Source organism: Meriones unguiculatus, chromosome 9 (assembly GCF_030254825.1).
Source record: "Meriones unguiculatus strain TT.TT164.6M chromosome 9, Bangor_MerUng_6.1, whole genome shotgun sequence".
NCBI classification, from domain to species: domain Eukaryota; kingdom Metazoa; phylum Chordata; class Mammalia; order Rodentia; family Muridae; genus Meriones; species Meriones unguiculatus.
The window spans coordinates 32,384,675-32,403,121 of record NC_083357.1 but is presented as its reverse complement, the minus strand read 5'-3'; the positions used below and the strand labels follow the sequence as shown (position 1 = coordinate 32,403,121).

The window sequence follows — 18,447 nt, the reverse complement described above, 5'->3', positions numbered from 1 at the left end:
ATAAAGTAAGGCTCACAGAGGAGGTCACATCCTTGTTCTGTGTCACCCAGATGTCAGACAAGGCAGATGGATCTGACTCTGAGTCCATGACCTCTTACTTGAAAACACAATATGCACTTCTGATGCAGAATACGAATTTGTGCTCAGATTCAATGCTGATGGGAACTGTGCCATTTTCCCTTATTTACAGACACTAGATTTTTTTTATCCCTTTCTCTCTCTTCTCAGCAGTTTGCAGGTCTATGATCTTCACGGTCTCTGATGATGGGGAATTTTGAAAGTTTGATGTTGCAGTGGCTCTTCCTCCGTGTGGTTGAAAGCTTGGGACATGGACAAGCAAGCAAGCAAAAGCATCCAAGCAGCCAAGACAATGACGCACTGATTTGCTTTTGAAGTCCTCATTTGGAATTGTAGAAACAACTTAGGGTATTTAGGCCAGTCAGAGTGACTCTCAGAGCGCACACTGGCTTGACAAGCAGGCTGGTGCTCACCGTGCAGGGTCATTAGCCAATGGACAGAAGAGGAGCGATAGGTGGTGCCCAAAGATGAACACCAGGTGGAAGGTGCCTTTTCTGCAGGGCTGCCTGCTCTGCTACCTTTCATAGGTGAGGCAGGAAGGGGCAGAGCATGCCTGGATTCCATGGGGCAGAGGACCCATGGCAAATGGGACATGCTTATACTTAAGACAAAGTGGCTTTTAACAGGATTTTGCCTCAGGTAATGCCTCTTTAGGAAGGATGCTCAAAGCCCTTGGCAAACATGTATGAAGGTTTGACACTGAAACCTGTCATTTGTACAGTCAAGTATGCACTGACTACATAAAAGCACAGTCTACATTCCAGACTGCAGTCAGGGGCCTTTCTTCAGATATTTGCTAAGAACATGCTGTGGGATGAGCAGGCTTCTAACTCCAGCAGACACAGATGAGAATGCTGGTTCTAGACACTGGAAAGGCGTGAGGATTGGGAGCTCAAGGAAAACCTGGGCTACACAGCAAGACTCTGTCGAAAAGGAAAACAAAATGTTACAACTTAAGGGCTGAGAGCTGGCCCAGTGGGAACAGGTGCTTCCAGCCAAGCTGACAGCCTGGGCTAATTCTTGGTTCCCATAGGCAGAAGGAGAGAACTAGTTGCTGGGAGTTGTCCCCAACTTCTCCACGTGCACCATGGTGTGTGAGTCCACAGGCATGCACATGAACACAAACGAAATGAATAGAAATAAAACAAAAAGTAGCAAAGTCACAGCATAAATAACAAATATTTCCAACAAATATTTATGAAATTCTGGCCCAAGATACTTCTGCTCAAATAGTAACCGGAAGAACTGAGTTCTATCCTTTAGTAACTACCATTTTTTCCCCCTAGCTTGTGCCTATGTGACGAAGAGAGGATCTAACAGCAGTTATGGCATTACCTAGGCACCCTGGTGTGCTTTCTTTAACTACTCATTGTTTTCCAGTATTTAGGACAATGTGGCTGATGGAATGTGCTGCAGTGGCTTGCAGCCTGGGAGGCGCCATCTCTGTGGTCTCATTCAGTTCTAGGGTACATATGCCTTTAGGATGGGGAAGGTGAAGAAACCCTTGAATGCTGATACCATCCTAGAATAAAATCCCTTTCTGGAAAGGAAATCCCTGTAAGAACTTTTGCTGAATTCCAATATATTGGCTCAGAAAGAGACACAGAGACTCAAGTTCCTACATGTCTGTGGGAACATTCCTCCATAGTTTCTCATCTAGGTTTTTTTGAACTCCCCCCACCCCCATCAGAATCATTTATGGTGCTTGGAGATAGTTTGGGTAGTTGTAACTAGTATGGTGGTGTTGGTGTGTGTTGATAATTGGGATGGACAGAGCGAGAGAAACCCTATTTGAGGCAAAGCTGGGGTGTGCTGCCCTGCACTGGGATTTCTTGTCTATTTCTGCGATTGCCTTCTCTCCACTGAGTCATATGCCCTGTTCTCAGAGGGAGAAAGGGAGGCTGGTGGGATTAATACACATAGAGGTGTGAATGACTGTTAGGTTTTCTACCAGAGCGAACACTGCATTTTAATTAACTCATTCATTTTGTAATGTAATCTAAAGTCAGCTCCAATCCATGGGACTTGTAGAGAAGGTGTTATAATAATTTAGTTTGAGAAGATGGAAAATATAGAGGAACTTACAAGAGATTTAGATTAAAAAAATTTTAATTTACATAGATATGTCTTAGGCATGATGTCAATGAACTAGAATCATGAATACCCTTTACCCATGAGCACTTGGTATTGACCACAATTACTTTCCAACAACTGAAGAATGAGTACAGGAAACTTCCAGTGCCCTTAGAAAGCCCATTTTCATTTCCTTTCAGTGCTGATACAGACTCAGTGGGAAGAAGACAGGACCTCTTCCTCAGGTGTCCTGGATGACAATGCTGAGAATGTTTAGAAAACCCTATGTTACGCCATGATCATTAAGGGTGGAGGGCAGTAGTGACAAGATGTAAAAGTGGCAAATCAAGTGGTTGGGGTTGGGGGAGGGAAGAAGAAGGAACAGAAGGAGGATGAGGATAAGGAAGAGCAGGAGGAGAGGATAAAAAACAAAGAGGAAGAGGAGCAAGAACAGGAAGAGGAGGAGGTAGGAGGGGGAGGTGAAGAGTGGCAGAGGAGAGAAGCCTATCAGCAGATGTGTGGATGGCATTATCAGTGGTGGAAGCCAGGAGGCTTCTGGCCAGGGCCTGTCCTCTTGCCAAGCTGTGTTTTGCCCCCTGGCCTTTATTTTTGGCACATGAAAAACTCTTGCGAACATTTGGGACTTGATAGGGCCAGGAACCTCCTTTTCTTAGGGGCTCTCATGCCCTTCCTGACTTACTGGCAGGCATGATGGTAGGTGCTGCCTGGCTGCCATCTTCTAAGAAGACTCTGACCATCTCTGAAAACCCCCTAACTTGTTTGTCAGGGAGAAAAGAGCCAGATAAAGGTCACGAGCCTGGAAGAGGATTATCCACTCTGATGTTTCTCTGAGACTGAAGGAGTATTTGTCTGTAGCTGGAATCATTATGATTTAAGTCTGCAAGTTAAAAATCCTTCGTGGGCATAATAGATATTCTTGCCTTGTCAATCCAATTGCAGGCAACAGCAGCACTTGAAATGCTTTCTGCTTTGCCTCTCTAGCTCATGGGATACATTGGTAACAATAGCTTATTCTATCTGGAATTTCTAGGGCTGAATCTATCTTCCTAGCATAACACTGAGAAGAAAAAGCCTCATACAGCTGTAAAGCAGGCAGTGGAGGGAGGGGGCTCCAGAATTGGGAGCAGTGGCATTCATTGTGCTTCCCTAGTGACAAGCACTGGCCACACCACCTGGTCTGGTCTGGCTAGATGCCTTTTGGCTAATTTTGCACCTTTCCAAAGGGGCTTTCATAAAGGAGGTGCTTAATCCATGTTCATGGCTGACTGAAGTAGGTTTCCAACATCAGTCTAAGATGCGCTCTGCCTTGTCCTCCTACCAGAAAGTGGAGGCCAGGAGCTTAAATGTGCTCAAGCCACGAGCCTAACAACAAACATGAATGTGTGACTCCAGCTCAGACGAGGCTCTGGTTCCTTCCTGAGGGTGAGCACAGAACATCGCGCTTGTCCTGTCTAGAAATGCTGATTCTTCCTAGGGAAGGATCAGACAACCGAAACTGTGGTTATTTTCTTAAATGAAACATTTCCTTTGTTATGAAGATCAAGGCCTTTGACACCTATGTAATCCTGCTGAGCTTTGTATAGCCACTTAAGACACAGACTCATAATCAAAATTTGTACACTCTTACCTTGTGGCATAGCTAGCCCATATTTTCCAGCCTCTCTTGCAGTGAGTATGACCGTGTTCAAAGTTTTGGCCAACAAAAAAAGATTATAGGCCTTATGTGTTTTCTTCAACTCTTATTTTGTAGAAAAATTTGAAGCCTGAGAAGTAGATGGAAATGTCAGAAGGATGCTGCCAAGGGTCACCTGCTACCCAAGTATACATGACACTGGTCTTATGATGAGGATTATGATTCTGCTTTATAAAGTCACTCAGACTTGGGGGGGTGGAGCTTAGCTACTGTAGCATGAAACATCATTTTATGAACAGGGGCCAATAGAGCTTTGGATACTATATTTGTAAGCATTTCTGAAATCCAGCTGGAGACAACAGAAACCTCAGACGTGAGGCTCCTGAAGGCTCAAGCCAAGCATCAGCTCAGGCCACTGCTGCGAGGTTTCCCCACCCATCACCTAGGTGTCCAGATTACACAGTCTCTAAGTTTCCTCTGTCTTAGTGTGCTCAGAAACCGTGCTCTCTTGCCTGTGGACCCCCAAAAGGGAAGGGCTATCCTGAGCTATATTTATATGCTGTGCAGTATCTTACATGCCTGTGCTAACTTGAATTAACACTTAAAAAAACCTCAAGAAATTTGGTAAAGTTACAATGTATTCAATGACATTGTTAATTATTTTTATTCATGAATCTGTATCTGTATGAGTTTGTGAACATCTTACATGTGCGCATCTGGAATTACAGGCAGTTGTGCGTGCTGGGAACTCAACGTAGGCCCTTTATAAGAGCAGTAAGTGCTTTTAACCCCTAAAGCATTTCCCACTCTCTGCTAGTTACTTTTTGATCTAAGTTTGGGCTCAAATACTTGAGCTCCTCATGAATATTTTCATTATGCCTTACTGAGTATGAGAGGCTCCTCTATAATCATTATTATAGACTAATCTTGATCTTATAATCATACTGAAAGGCTTACCTAAAGCCAATGCTACCAATAGCCTAATTACTTCATTTATATTCTATTGAGATAAATAGTATATAAGGATAATTCCTACTTTGAGTTGAGAAATTTAGGGTTTAAGAATATTCAAAATTGGATCATTCAAATGGGGTTTAATTGAGATCCGTAAAAGCGCTATTGGCAGAAACATTAAGAAATTTTAAAGTTTAGAAAGACTCAAGGAAAGTGATATAAAGATATGAGGCAGCCTTGCCTTGTCCACTAAGAACCCTATGTTCCCTGAGCCATAACAAAGTTGTGGGAAAGCTTTCACCTCTGTCCAGCTGAGGACCTGGTCACTTCATCCTGAACATCAAAAAGTCAGATTCATAATTAAATGTGTCTTTGCTTACTAAAAACAAGCGAGTGCACTGTGTTAGTAAATGTTGCTTGCAGATCACATGTTTTGAAGCAGACAGTCCAGGGGAGTGATGGGCATGAGGAAATAACAAGACTGTGAAGGCAGAAAAGTTATTAGGAAGCACAATTTGATACTGTGCTCATAAAATAAAGTAAAATGGAAATTAGTGACTTTAAACATCTTCCTATTTATTGCCTGCATGGAGGAGATGTGTAGTTCTTGCTATCCCTTTCTGCATTATGTAATTATGGAAGCTGAGCTTACATCCTGGGGAGTTCTGAGTGTCCAGCACAATGGTGCGGTGGGTCCCCGTGACCTGACTGCATTAGCAATTGATGCTTATTAAAATGTGAAGCAACGGTGATAGTAACAGCAGTTTGCATCAGACGTGCTGAAGCAAGGAAGACATTGCATTCAACTTTCCATCCTCCTCATCTATAGCCTCATAAAGTCATAAAGATTCACTAATGCACTTTTGGATATCTCAGTTTTCAGAAAAAGAAAAAGCTTTAATCTGTGCAGAAAATTCTTGCAGGACCTCCTAATTAGAGGCTAAATTTGAATTATAGGAATGAGCTACCAACAGTTAAGCTTCCCTCCCAAACAAGCATCTTAAAAAAAGTACAAGTGCCTTCCACATCTGTTTCTGTAACAATTCTGCAGAACAGGACTTCTGACAGACTCTTCATGAGTGCTGCCAAGCACCGGGCACTCCATGATGGCACACTGGGGTGAAGAGATTCCTCTGTGTCTCACACCTACCGGGAGCCTGAATGAAAGCTCAGTGACTTTAGCTTTGGAAGTTTTAAATTTTCCTCAAATGGATCAAATGCACAGTCCAAGCCAAAGCCCAAAGCCCCATGTGTACTATGCTCTAGAAAGCTTGTTTCCTTGAGGCCTTAAAACAAAAGTTACTAAGTTAAAAAAAGCAAACGGATGAACGAAGCCAAACCTCTTCCCTTAGCAAAAAGCACCATGGGACAGGGAGACTCTACTAGTGGCATAGGGGAACAACCTGACCTGTTGCAGAATCACAGAAACCGTATAAGACAGACCAAGTTCCTTCTGAGTTTATGGTTCCTTCCACAAGGTGCTTTGGTCGACTATTCCCAAAGGACTTTGAGCTTTTGAGCTGAAGACGCCAGGACTAGATGGCCACTTGGGAAAGAGGGAATACTGATGTGCACTGGGCAGATGCACATCAGGAAGCAGGGCCTGCCAGCCATGGGTGAGACTCACAGCACACTCCCACGTAGCCACTTCTGCTTGTATTTGAACTTGTCACCCACGGCTGGGGTAGGGATAGATAAAGACTGACAGTTTATAGGAGTTTGGGTAAATGTTCAGACGACCTGAGTGACCTTTTCAAAACATGTCTGATGGTGATAGTGCTAAAAACGTCCCTGTTGCAAGATTTCTGAGCTGGCTCAGTTACAGAATTTCTTGAAACGTGAACATGAGGACCTGAGTTCTAAGCACTTGTACCCATGCAAAAAACCAGAGACTGCATTATACATCTGTCAGCTTCTGGCCTCTATATGTATGTACACACAGGTGCACACCCAAAGACACATATCTCTCCTCTAGGCCCCTTTACACACACACACACACACACACACACGCACACACACACACGGAAGACCATTATCAGTGGTTCCCAAGATTTGGTATCAGAATCACCTGAAGACTTGGGCCCACAGAGGTTCTGCCACTTGTCACTAAATACAGAGGTGTGACAGAGATGCTGCCCCACCACTCTTTTAATCTAAATTTCCAAGTGATTCTGATTCCTTACCACTTGTGAGAACACCCACCCTCCCTGGGTCCTGGATACAGGCTGTAAACAGCGATGCCAGAAGTTCCATCCCTGACCACTGGCTGGAGTGTTTAAGAGTGGGGACAGGCTCTAGGGATCCTGGATTACTTCACAGGTAATATGGAGCTGGAGTTAAAGCCACCATGCTCAGACCTGGGTATTTTGGACTGGATTGTATTTATAACTCTCCCAAGAGTTTTAAGACAACACTGAGTCTTGGATTCAATGCAGAGGTTCTGATTTATCTGGTCTGGGATGGCATGTCCATCAGAGTTCTCAAAGCTCTTGGAGTAGGGATCTAGTTTAGTCACAGACTGCTACCTAGCCTTTACAAGATCAATTCCTAGGATTTATAAAGCTTTCAAAATGTGAAGTAGGGTTTGAGAAGTTCAAACAGCAAAGCTGGACAGGTCCTCCCTCTGCAAAAAGCCAAAGGAAGACTGTGTCGTGGGTTCAATGCACATCTTCATGGTGAAGATTAAGACATTCAATTAAGGGGAAAAATAAAACTTGTTTAACCTAGTTTTCCAAGGATTGGAAACTCAATAGTCCACTGTGGTAATCTTGGAAATGTCACTCAAAACTCCCACCTTAGTTGGCCAACTGTGTAAAGCATGAGACTTGTTTAGGCAGTCATGCTGGTGCCTGCCAGCATGACTGCCTAAACAAGAGCTGAACAAGGACAATAGACATACCAATCTGAATGGTGGTGGTAGGGACCAAGGAGACTTCAATCCTGCACAAAGAACTAGAGGCAACTAAGGAATGCTAAGAATAGAAGAAATAGTCTTCCCCAGTAATAGATTTAACTGTCAGCTTGACACTGCATGGCCTCACCTGAGAAAGGAGTCCTTCTGGGGTTCTCTAGAATAGGTTGGCCTATTAGGCACTTCTTAGACCCAGGCTAGTATAGATACCACATTATCATGGCCTCAGTTAAGGACTCAGTGCATGCACTCAGTCTCTCTGATTACGGATACGGTATGAACAAGTTGTTGCACTGTGACTTCCCAGCTATGATGGAAAGGAAACGTGAGCTAATACAACTGCTCTCACCTAGTATTTGTTTTTCAGGGTATTTCATCAGAGCCACAGGGGGTAAAAACCTAAGACAACAATATTTGGAAAGATTGAGTAATTGCCTTAGGTGATATCCTTAGTATGTAAGTAACTTACACAGATAATGAAAAAAGGCAAAGATAACAATGGGAAAATGAGTAATAAGTAAGAGCAGAAAGTTTTATGTGAGTAACCAGTAAACATGTAAAAAATGCTTAACTTCAGGAGTAATAAAATTGTAAATAAACATGCTATTCTTAGCAAACAGCTTTACACAGAGGGAACCCTTGGGGCTGTAGCAGCAAGCTCAGCTTATCACTGCAACACCCCCGTACCAGGACCTTCAGTAGTAACAATTATAGAGGGAAAAAGACAAACAAAACAAGCAAGATGCCAATGAGGTGGAAGAAATAAGCAACCAGAAGGAAAATGTGCCTGTAAAATCTCATGGAACCAGGAATATGCTGTTTCCCCAAGATGGTTTCCGTCACAGGCCCAGGAATACTGTACTAGCTGCAGTAGTGTGGGCTGACATCACAGGCGCAGGGATACTGAGGCAACTGCTGTAGCGTAGTGTTACATCAGAGGCCCAGGAGTGCTGAGCTGACTTTACACTCATCCTAGTCTCATAGAGCAAGACTCCAAACACATGCTGCAAGTCTCTGCTGCTGTGGTGTCCAAACAGTCAGAGCAGTCTGAGTTCCTGGTTTCTTTGTCAAATAAGATCAAAAGCCTCTCATTTTGTTGTTACGGTTGTTCAGTATTCACATCTTAGGACCAATGCCCCTGTCCCATGTTACTCAAAATAGAGCTCATTATGGTATCATAAATGTCTACATCATTCCCTCAGATTACCTGGAAATAGAACTAAATGTTCAGCCAATAAAATATTTTCTAAAGGTACTTTCCTACCTTTGTCTTTAAGAATCAGCCTCATTCAATGGATGATGTCTCACAGTCCTAACTTCAAATCAGGCAAGGCACAGAAATGAAGTTTGGTAAGACCCAGCTTTAGCAGCTGATAGTAACTCCAAAAACAAAACACCTTTCCTGTGGGTCATGACCCCTCTGGGGGATGAACAACCCTTTCACAGCAGTCATATATCAGATATCCTGAACATCAGATGTTAAGTTACAATTCATAAAAGTAGCAAACTTATAGTGATGAAGTATTAACAAAAATGATTTTATGGTTGGGGTCACCACAACATGAGAAACCATAGGGCCGCAGTGTTTGAACTGTATTAAAGGCCACACACAGCATCTGGAATGATGAGAACCACTGTTCTGTGTGAAATGCTGGCTTGCTTTTAGGAAGGCAGGTTCAGCATTCCTAACTTCACTCATTTAAAGCTGGATGTCTTCTCATAGCAGTTAATTGATGTTCTTTAATGCTTAACAAGTAATGGTACTTGTTATGTCTTCTGAGGCGAAAGAATGCATACATGGCTTTTAAGTTATGCACCTAGAGGAAGCATTTGCTTCCAATTGCTTTCATCTTTCCTGTCTCTCTTTAGGTTAAAATGATATGGCTGGAGCTTACAGTGGAGGAGAGAGGGAAAAGGAACTGCTTTATTTCACATACAAATAACAGCCTCTACTGTAACACACAGCTTATCTGTGGAGTGTCTGGAGAAAACACATGTGGAAGTGAGACCAGTTTCTCCCACTAGGAGGCAGCCTAGCCTGCAAGGTGACAGTCAAGGTGACAAGCAGGCTCAGTCTGTCTAGCAGTAGCCCTGGTTCCTAGCTTAGACACTCAGCTTCAGGGTTCTGTTCAACACGGGGTGAGCTGGAGCTAGGGGACTCCATGTCTACTGGGGACTCTACAGAGAGTGCCAGCAAAGACAGACCATGGCTATAGCTGGCCTGACTGGTCTGTAGATTTAGTACCACTACAAAGCAGAGAAGCCTACTTGGTAATGTTCGGTTTAAGGCTCTTCATGCTGTAGTGGCAGGATGGGGGACCTGTGACAAGATACTGAATGACTACGAAGCAGACTATCTACTCAATGCTTTTCATAACCAGAGGAGACCAGATAAGTCCTTAGTCAGTCAATCAATCATTCAATGAACTACCCACCAATCAATCAATATGGCCAATCTCAGTAAGCAGATATCATCTTATTGTTCACATTCACATTAAGTATTGCTATTTTTATGTCTCAGGAGTGTATGTTCTCTGGGGTTCCCACTTTTGTTTTCAGGGATAAAGCATCATGGAGGATAGCACTGTGTACTGAGCTCATTTCTGACTTTCTCTGATAGAGCAGGTTCTCTGCAGTGTTGTGTCCTGCTGTGTGTTGTCTGTGTGCTTTCACATACATGTAAGAACAATGAAAGTGGTTGTCACTTTATCTGTCTGGGACTTTTTTGGGGTCCAGGATCATGGGGGCTGTGGCCGAAAGAAGTCACACTAACTCCTGCTGCATAAGCATGTCTTGTGCATGGGAGAAGCGGGTGAGTCGTGAGTGAGAATCTGGCCCTGTTGGCTGCGGAACAGAAGCAGGAGTGGTGTTTTCTGAAGTGAAGTAAGATGCCAGCCATTCTGGTTTGCCCAAGTGCTCCATCCTTTGCCAAACCGAGAGTTCAAGCCTCGGTGGGTAGGGAGCCAAGGTGTGATGACATGGAGATAATGTTTTTGATCGTGGGGACTTTTCCATTTTTCAGTTGCTTTGGGTTGTCAGGTGTATTAGAAAGTGGCGTCCCAGAGGAACTGTCTGTCCATTTGGTCCATCCTAGGGTGGTGAAGTAGCACAAATATCTAAAAGCCAGGCTGGTTTATGATGAGCACAGGAACAAAGGCATCCTGCTGCCACAGCAGCTGAGGCACCGGGCACTGGCCTGTAACTAAGCTGGAAGGTGGATGCATGGTGCCATACTCTTAGAGCTCATGGTCGATTCCAGTCAGCACATATTTTGGTCCATGAATCTTTGACAGTTCCTAAGATAATTGTGTATACTTTAAAGTTTGGATATTTTGTTTAAAAAGTTTAGTTTTCTAACATCTCTTTCAAATTTAAAATCTCTGGATGTACTAGGCTTCAGGCCTTGTTTCCAGTAGCCATACATAGCTAAGGGTGGCTAGCGTCACAGGGAGCCAGAGTGCTGTGAACCTGCTTACACCCAACCTGTTCAGCCTTTGGCACTGTTTGCTCCGTCCCTGGGGTCTTTGTATGCACGGGGAACTTATGTGATGGCAGCTTGTTATCAGCCCAGTGGTTATTCTGGCTTTCTCGGACACTGTTAAGAGTTTCATAGCTCACTTATGCCATATGTGATCTCACTGCTTTCCATTCTGATTCTGCTGCTGGAATAGGCAGCAGACATTGGGGAAGATACATTGACTTGTGGTCACTAAGGCTGCAGAACCATTTGTCATATGAATATGGAAGACCCTAAGAAATGGGCTAAGCACTAGCCTTTCACCTCCTGGTAAAGACATCATTTCTAAAGATGAGAGAAGCATGTTTTTAGGGACATTTTCAGAGGGAGCAATATTTAACAGCTCAGAAGTTAGTACTGCTAAGATTCTCAGGTTGGCTTTGGACCCCAGGACTTCACTGTAGGCAGTACACAGAGGAAGACACAAAAGGAAAATCAGGAAAGGATGTGCAGATACCTGTCATACTGTTAGGAGTCACAGGTTAGTAGTCATGCTGGGTCCTCTTCTACACTGGCATTTCCTACAAAGAGACAAAATAACACACAAAAGAGCACACATTACAATCTTCACTTGACTTCTTTTATTGAGACAGTGTCTCACTATGTAGCACTGGCAGGCCTGGAACTTTCTATGTAGATAATGCTGGCTTCAGACTCACAGAAATCCTTCCTCTCTCTCCTGAGTGCCAGATTTTACTTCTTTATCAATTATATTTTATTTATTCTTTGACAATTTCCCCACATACCCCAAAGCATGTATCTCTCCTCCTTTCTCCCTCCCTCTCTTCCTTAGTCAGTGCTGCATGTTGGCGTGCTAACTGTCGTGCAGACTGACCTTGTGCAGGTCACTATGGCTGCAGTGAGCTCACGGGGTCATCAGACAACCCCTCAGTGCACCCCTCCTCATCCGCCAGCTCTTATAGCCTTTCTGTCCCCATCTTACTTAATCAGTTGTTATTGTTCTAAACTATATTGTGTTCACTAGTGAACTTGAGACAAGACTGCCCATTCTAAGGGGTTAGAAATGGAAAGGGCCATTTGGCACACACATGGAGGCAAAACCTTGATTTTTATTTCTGGCTTCATTCTAAAATTATGCTTTTAAAACAGTGTATGTGTGTATGTTTTTAAGGGCCCTTTTTTTTTTCTGTTTCATGGTTTGTTTTTAAGAGAGCTGCCAAACTATGGATGGGCTATTTTTCTATGAGTGACTAAGGTGACTGTGCAGCAACAACCCAGAACCTCTCACAGTGCCGCAGCCTCTGCCTTGATGGGGCCTCAGGGAAGACCCCAGATAACTCTACCTTAGGTATCTTCTTCTTCTTTAAAAATACCTTTAATTTTAAGCTGATTTATTTTACAGCCAGACCAATGTTTCCACTCCTTCCTCTCCCAGTCCTTCTTCCCACCTCTCTTTCCCATCCCCCACCAGCATCCTCCTCCCTTTCTCTTCAGAAAAGAACCAGCCTTGATGAATATCAACAAGCTATGGCATATCAAGTTGCAGTAAGACTAGCATATCCTCTTCCGTTAAGACCAGACACCGTCACCCAGTAGGGGAAACGAGTCCCAATGGCAGGCAACAGAGCCGAGACAGCCCCTGCTCCCACTGATAGGAGTCCCATGAGGAGATGGAGCTACACAACTGTAACATACATGCAGAGGGCCCAGATGAGTCCCATGCAGGCTTCTTGGTTAGTGGATGAGTCTCTTTGAGCTCCTATGAGCTCTGGTTGGTTGATTCTGTGGGGTTTTCTTGTGGTGTCCTTGACCCCTCTGCTCCTACAATCCTTCCTACCTGTCTTCCACAGGATTCCCCAAGCTCTGTCTAATGTTTGGTGTGGGCCTCTGCATCTCTTTCCATCAGTTGCTGGATGAAGCCTCTGATGACAACTACCATGCTACAAGCCACAGTCCCAAAGAAACTAAGTAACAAAAAGGGCTTAGAGGAAAGAACACCAGAATCTCACTGAGAAGGGGAAACAGAACAGACATGGGGCAGGGGGTTGATAAGGAGAGGGGACTAGATGGAGGCTGGGGATGGGAACAGGAGGGATCACGTGTGGGGAGGATGGAGGGAGAGAGTACTGGGAGAGACAGCAGGAATGGGAGGCCACTCTAGCATGAGCTAGAAATCTAGGGCAATGGAAACTCCCAGTCTACAAGGCTGACCCTAGCTAAGACTCCCAGCAATGGCGGATACGGAGCCTGAAAAAGTCATCTCCTGTAACCAGGAAAGACTTCCAGTGGAGGGGTTGGGAGACCAACCCAGACACAAAACCTTCAGGCCACAATCTGCTTTACCTAGATGATGTGCTGGGGTAAAGGTGTTGTAGAACTGGTGGGATTGGTTAACCAACGACTGGTCTAATGTGAGACCCATGCCAGAAGAAGGAGCCCTGACACTGCCCAGAGGCCAGAAGCCAGAGCCTGGATAGACCAGAGACCCACAGTGGAACCGAACATGAATGGCAAAGTTCCTAATGATATTATGCTATAATAACAGATTGGCATCTAGACATCTTGTTCTTAAGAACTGACTCCCTTGACTTTCCCTTTTGTCAGAGCTGCGTTCTGCCCTTCACCAATTCATTTCTTAAATCATGAGCAAATGAAAGACTGACACTCAGGAACTGGAGGAGGCCCGACAGGAAGCACGCAGAAGCACGCAGGCTGAGAGAAGTTTGTTAAGGGATGCACACAGGTAGCTGGTGCACACAGGTCAGGGGCTTCAGTGTATTTTCTGGGAATATTTTTTGGAAGGGGTTCTGTGTCTAGTGTAGGGCCATAGTAGCTGTGCCTCTTAAATTGTGCTGAAGCCCAAGACATGGGTTCAAGGGTCAGCACTGCTATGTACTAGCTGTGGGATTCTGAGAAACAATTTCTAAGCACTGAAATTCCCATGCCTTTCAACACAGAATGAGAAAACAGGCACAGGCTTCACTATTTTACAAAGCTGCTGCTGCGGGTTACAGGGTATAAGGAGATTTGTAGTGAGACACAGCACACTGAGCATTGCAGCCCTCTGATGAGGAGGCATGGCCTTGTGGTGGGGCAGAAGGAAGCCAATGGGCAAAGAAGCACATGGATTATGTTCTCAACACAGCTCTACATTTGGCCACTCAGTCTTCGACTCCACTCTAGCCTGGTGCCCATGCATGATTTCATGCCTTTATCATAGTTTTTGTCACACCCAATAGAAATTATAGGTTTGCATGGTCACCTTTCACATTAGACAATAAAATCGTATGGCATGACTTGCTAGTCTCATTTTTCTATCTCCTTTATCAAGCAGAGTATTGGACACATAAATATATGTTCAATAATGGCTATGGTAAAGTGAAACTGCTTTGACATACATGATGTATGCCACTTTAACTGGCGTCTGAGAGAAGAGAGGAGAGGTAGCCACTAGGAGATGAAGTCTTAAAGTTGATCTTTTCCAAGGTCACAGCCACCAGCTTCCGGCCCCAGCCTCATCACCTGTTCAGCTTCTCAAAGCGAGATGAATCAGGCCTGGAGATGTTGACTTTGGGAATACAGGTTGTGCCTGATGCCCAATCTTGGGCTCTGTTGCTTTTAATAGCTTTGTTTTTAACCCCTCTCAGCCCTGGAACCTGCTACCCCAGGAGGCTGTGAGTATTAGGGATTCAGAGGGAATGAGGATTGTAGCTCAGGGACAACTAAAGAGCCCCATCTCTGGCCATGCTTAAGTGCGATAAGGTGCCTCCTCTGGACATTTGGAGAAACAGAAAGGAAAGGGAGAACAAAGGGTTGGGGGAGAGTGGGAGGGAGGAGATGGAGAGAAGGGAGGAAGTGGGGAAGCAGAGAGAGAGAGAGAGAGAGAGAGAGAGAGAGAGAGAGAGAGAGAGAGAGAGAACTAAGCCTTTGAGACCAGAGCAGGGAGAGATGATTAGCCTGATATTCCCTGGGGAAGCCAAAGGCTTTCAGCCTCACAGGAAGTTTCAGTCTTCCTCAAGGCCCATTCATTCCTTTTTATCCTCCTGGCCACTCAACTCTTCCTTGGAGACGACTTTGGCAAACATATCCTCTTTCACATGAGTGAATCCCATCACAGTTACCACCTGACTGACAGCTCCCAGCTTCATACACAATAACACCAATGTGGCCAAATAGATTGTTTCCCTTTATAATCTCTGTACAGTAGCTACTAAATCCCAGTTGCATTCTTGAAACACCATCAACTTAAAGGTTTCTTTATCTTCAACATTCTGACTGAATGGGTGTAAGTAGTGCAGAAATATAATCCGTGAGGCAGAAGAGACTTGGAACAAAAACCAAATCTTACCAACATTCTAAAACTGGCAACATTATAAGCTAGTGTTACTGAGTACTATTTTCTTTAGCAGTAGAGAGGTTTTATACTGCAGTATCGTAATACTGTGCCAGGTGGTGTCAGTAGATGGTATTACTGTTACTAGACTCTTAATGCTATGCTGGCAAGCTATTACTCTAGCACTTTAGTAGTACTTAGCATGTAGTATTGTATGTTACTATTGACCTCCAGTGAGCACTGGATTTATTTCTTTTCCCCAGTGTGTGTGCGTGTGCGTGTGCGTGTATTCGTGAAGGACTGAGGTAGACAGGGAATCATCTTTGACTACTCTTCTACATTATTCATTGAGACTGAGTCTCTCAGTCAAACCTAGAACTCATTCGTGGCTACTATTGCTGACTTGTTTCAGGACGCTGTCTCTGCCTTTTGAGGCTGGGATTACAGGAAGACCAGCAAGACCAAATAGCATTTACTTGGTTACTGGGGATCTGAACTCATGTCCTCATGTTTGCATAGCAAGTGCTTAACCACTGAGCCATCTCCCCAGCTCTGAGCTCTAGAATTTTCAGTGTGACTCCAGCAATGTGTCTGACAACTCGTCAGGTATCACTTGTCCCAGTGCCTCAGTTCTACCTCATCCCGTAACTCCCTGGGGATGGTCTTCTCCAGAGATGTGCAGGGGTCTGGGGCTTAGCAGTTTGTGGAGGAAACAAGAGTTAAATCAAGGTCACCAATTTGCATGCCTAGAAGGATGAGCACAGTGGGAGAGCAGGCAGAAGGAAATATCAGGTATGGAGTGCTCCACAGGGCAGCTATGTTGAGGAAGGACTGAGAACAAGCACTATTCAGAAGCTGGTCAAAAAAGGGACACATTAGGTGCTGAGTGCTATGCCTGTGACAAAGAAGGACTGAGAACCAGCACCATCCAGAAGAGTCACTTTCGCTGGGTGTCATTTTCACCAGTCCCATTGCTCATTCAACAGAAGGGAGTTTGCTTTCTTATATAATTAAAATTCTCTTCAACTAGGCATAGTGGTTCATGTCTGAAACTCCAGCAGTCATGAGGCTGAGACAGGAGGATTTCAAAGAGTTTCAGGCAGCCTGAGCTAAATATTTTCTTTTTATTCAGGGTCTTACTTTGTAGTTCAGGATTAGTCTTCAGCTTGCAGTCCTCCTGCATCAGCCTCCTGAATGCTTAGTATGATGAGTGTGCACCACCATGCCTGGATACTAGAGAACTGGATCCAGTGGGGGTTCACTTGGAAAGAGACAAAAATCCTTCTCAAGCCTCAAGTGTTCCAGCCCCAGTGAGGGACCAATTCCACTCTGTCCAGTTGCTGGGTAACACTGAACCAGGAAACAGTTCTTCTGCATCATTTGTCAGACATTCAAGTGGCCTTGATGATGGCTATTATTTAGGCTACATAGGTTCTATTCAATGACAACACTCAGGCAGAAGACAGTTACAGCTCCTTTTCTGAGAATGGCAGGAGGCTCAGCCCCTCAGGGAGCAAAGGACTACTGAAGGGTACTAAAGGGAAAACCTTCAGTTTTCAGCAGCAGTGTTTTTCTTCCACAAAGGGAGATTGTGCAACAGTGGCTGTGGCTGTAACGGAGCTTCATTTGCTGTGACCAACTGTTTATAAGAAGATGAGGGTGTCATAGTCTCCCTGGGTAGCTTAGGCTGGCCTTGGCCTTGTGCAGGTCCTCCTGCTGCTGCCTCTTGAGTGCGAAGACTACAAGAATATGCTAACATGCCCACACATTGCATTCTAGGGCTCACCTCTGCTCTTCGTGAGCGTGTAGGGGGCAGGGGCAAATGGAAGTGCTCTCACACTGAGCAACAAGCCCTCACTAGTCTCCACTCTAACCCGTGCCTCTGTCAAATACTGCCTCCTTCCTTTCCATTATCTCCCACCACCCCATTTTCCTGTTCCCTCATAGTTAGTGTCATCATGGCCTGTGGGCCAGAGCATAGATCCTGCCACTCCTAAGAGACAGGGAGACTTAAGAGTCAAGAGACACATTCACATAACAGAATAATGTGGTCCACTTTGCCAGTTACCAGGGTAAGTGCCCCCTGTTGCCTGGGTATCTATATGGTGGAGGGCTCAGGTACAGTCTCCTAGAAAGCCTACCTCTGCTTTGAAAGCTAGGCCAACATGGATAGGAGTGAAGCTCTTGGGTTCAGAGAGGGCTCTGAAACAACCTAAGGAAGCAAACAAAGAAGAGCCACTCGACCATCTGCTACCTGGGGCACTTAATCAAATAAAGTTTCTGAGGCTGATCTGGAGGACAGACTCCTCCCCCATGGTGCTCATGGTGCATCCTCCTATAAGAGGCCTGTCTCTACAGGTGGACACTCACCTCTGACTTCTAAAACCTAGAGCCAGGCTTCCCAGGGTGCAGAGAGGTGGGCTGGATACTGACCCAGGAAGAGCAAGGCCTGTCACAGGCACCAGTGAGTTGTAGGTACTTCAAACTTCCTCTACTGCCACCTGGTGGTCGGCAGTGCACCTTCTCTCTTGCCAAGCCAAGGAAAAGTTTAGTAAATGGCATGTATGTGGGTGGCAGCTCCACCTGGGGCTGAGGTGGAGGTAGAGGGCGGCTGTCCAGAAGCACATTGGTTAGGAGAATTAAATAGCACCAGAGGAATGAGAGTACCATCCAGCTCTACCAGATTCCCGAGAGTGTAATCGTGGTTAGGTGACCGAAGGAGACACAGGCATGAAAGGCAACAAACAAAAATGGAAAACAAAGGGCTTGCACAGATGCACGTGCTTTATTATTGATTTCTGAAAAGTGTTTGATGGTGAAGTAGATAACTACAAATAGCCCCACCTGCTCCTGCCTCTGGACATCTCTGGAAGAATAGATTGGAGTAATGATGGAATTATAATCTCCAGCAAACAAACACAAATTCATTCTTGTACCCAGGATGTGGTGTCTGCAGATCTGAAAGC

The 18,447-nt window shown here is 44.8% G+C and overlaps 1 protein-coding gene across 15 annotated transcripts in view; it reads right to left on the bottom strand.

Moving 5' to 3' along the window:
• The window catches only part of Thrb (thyroid hormone receptor beta), a 352,652-nt gene that overhangs the window by 83,465 nt on the left and 250,740 nt on the right, over positions 1–18,447 (bottom strand). For 13 of the 15 annotated variants that reach the window (XM_060391010.1, XM_060391013.1, XM_060391011.1 and 10 more), the window contains one exon: positions 11,645–11,708. The exons of the other annotated variants lie outside the window; for them this stretch is intronic. In XM_060391010.1, coding sequence (XP_060246993.1) covers positions 11,645–11,651 — 7 coding nt within the window. In that variant the 5' untranslated portion in view covers positions 11,652–11,708. The remainder of the gene's footprint in view (positions 1–11,644; positions 11,709–18,447) is intronic. 15 annotated transcript variants of the gene reach the window in all.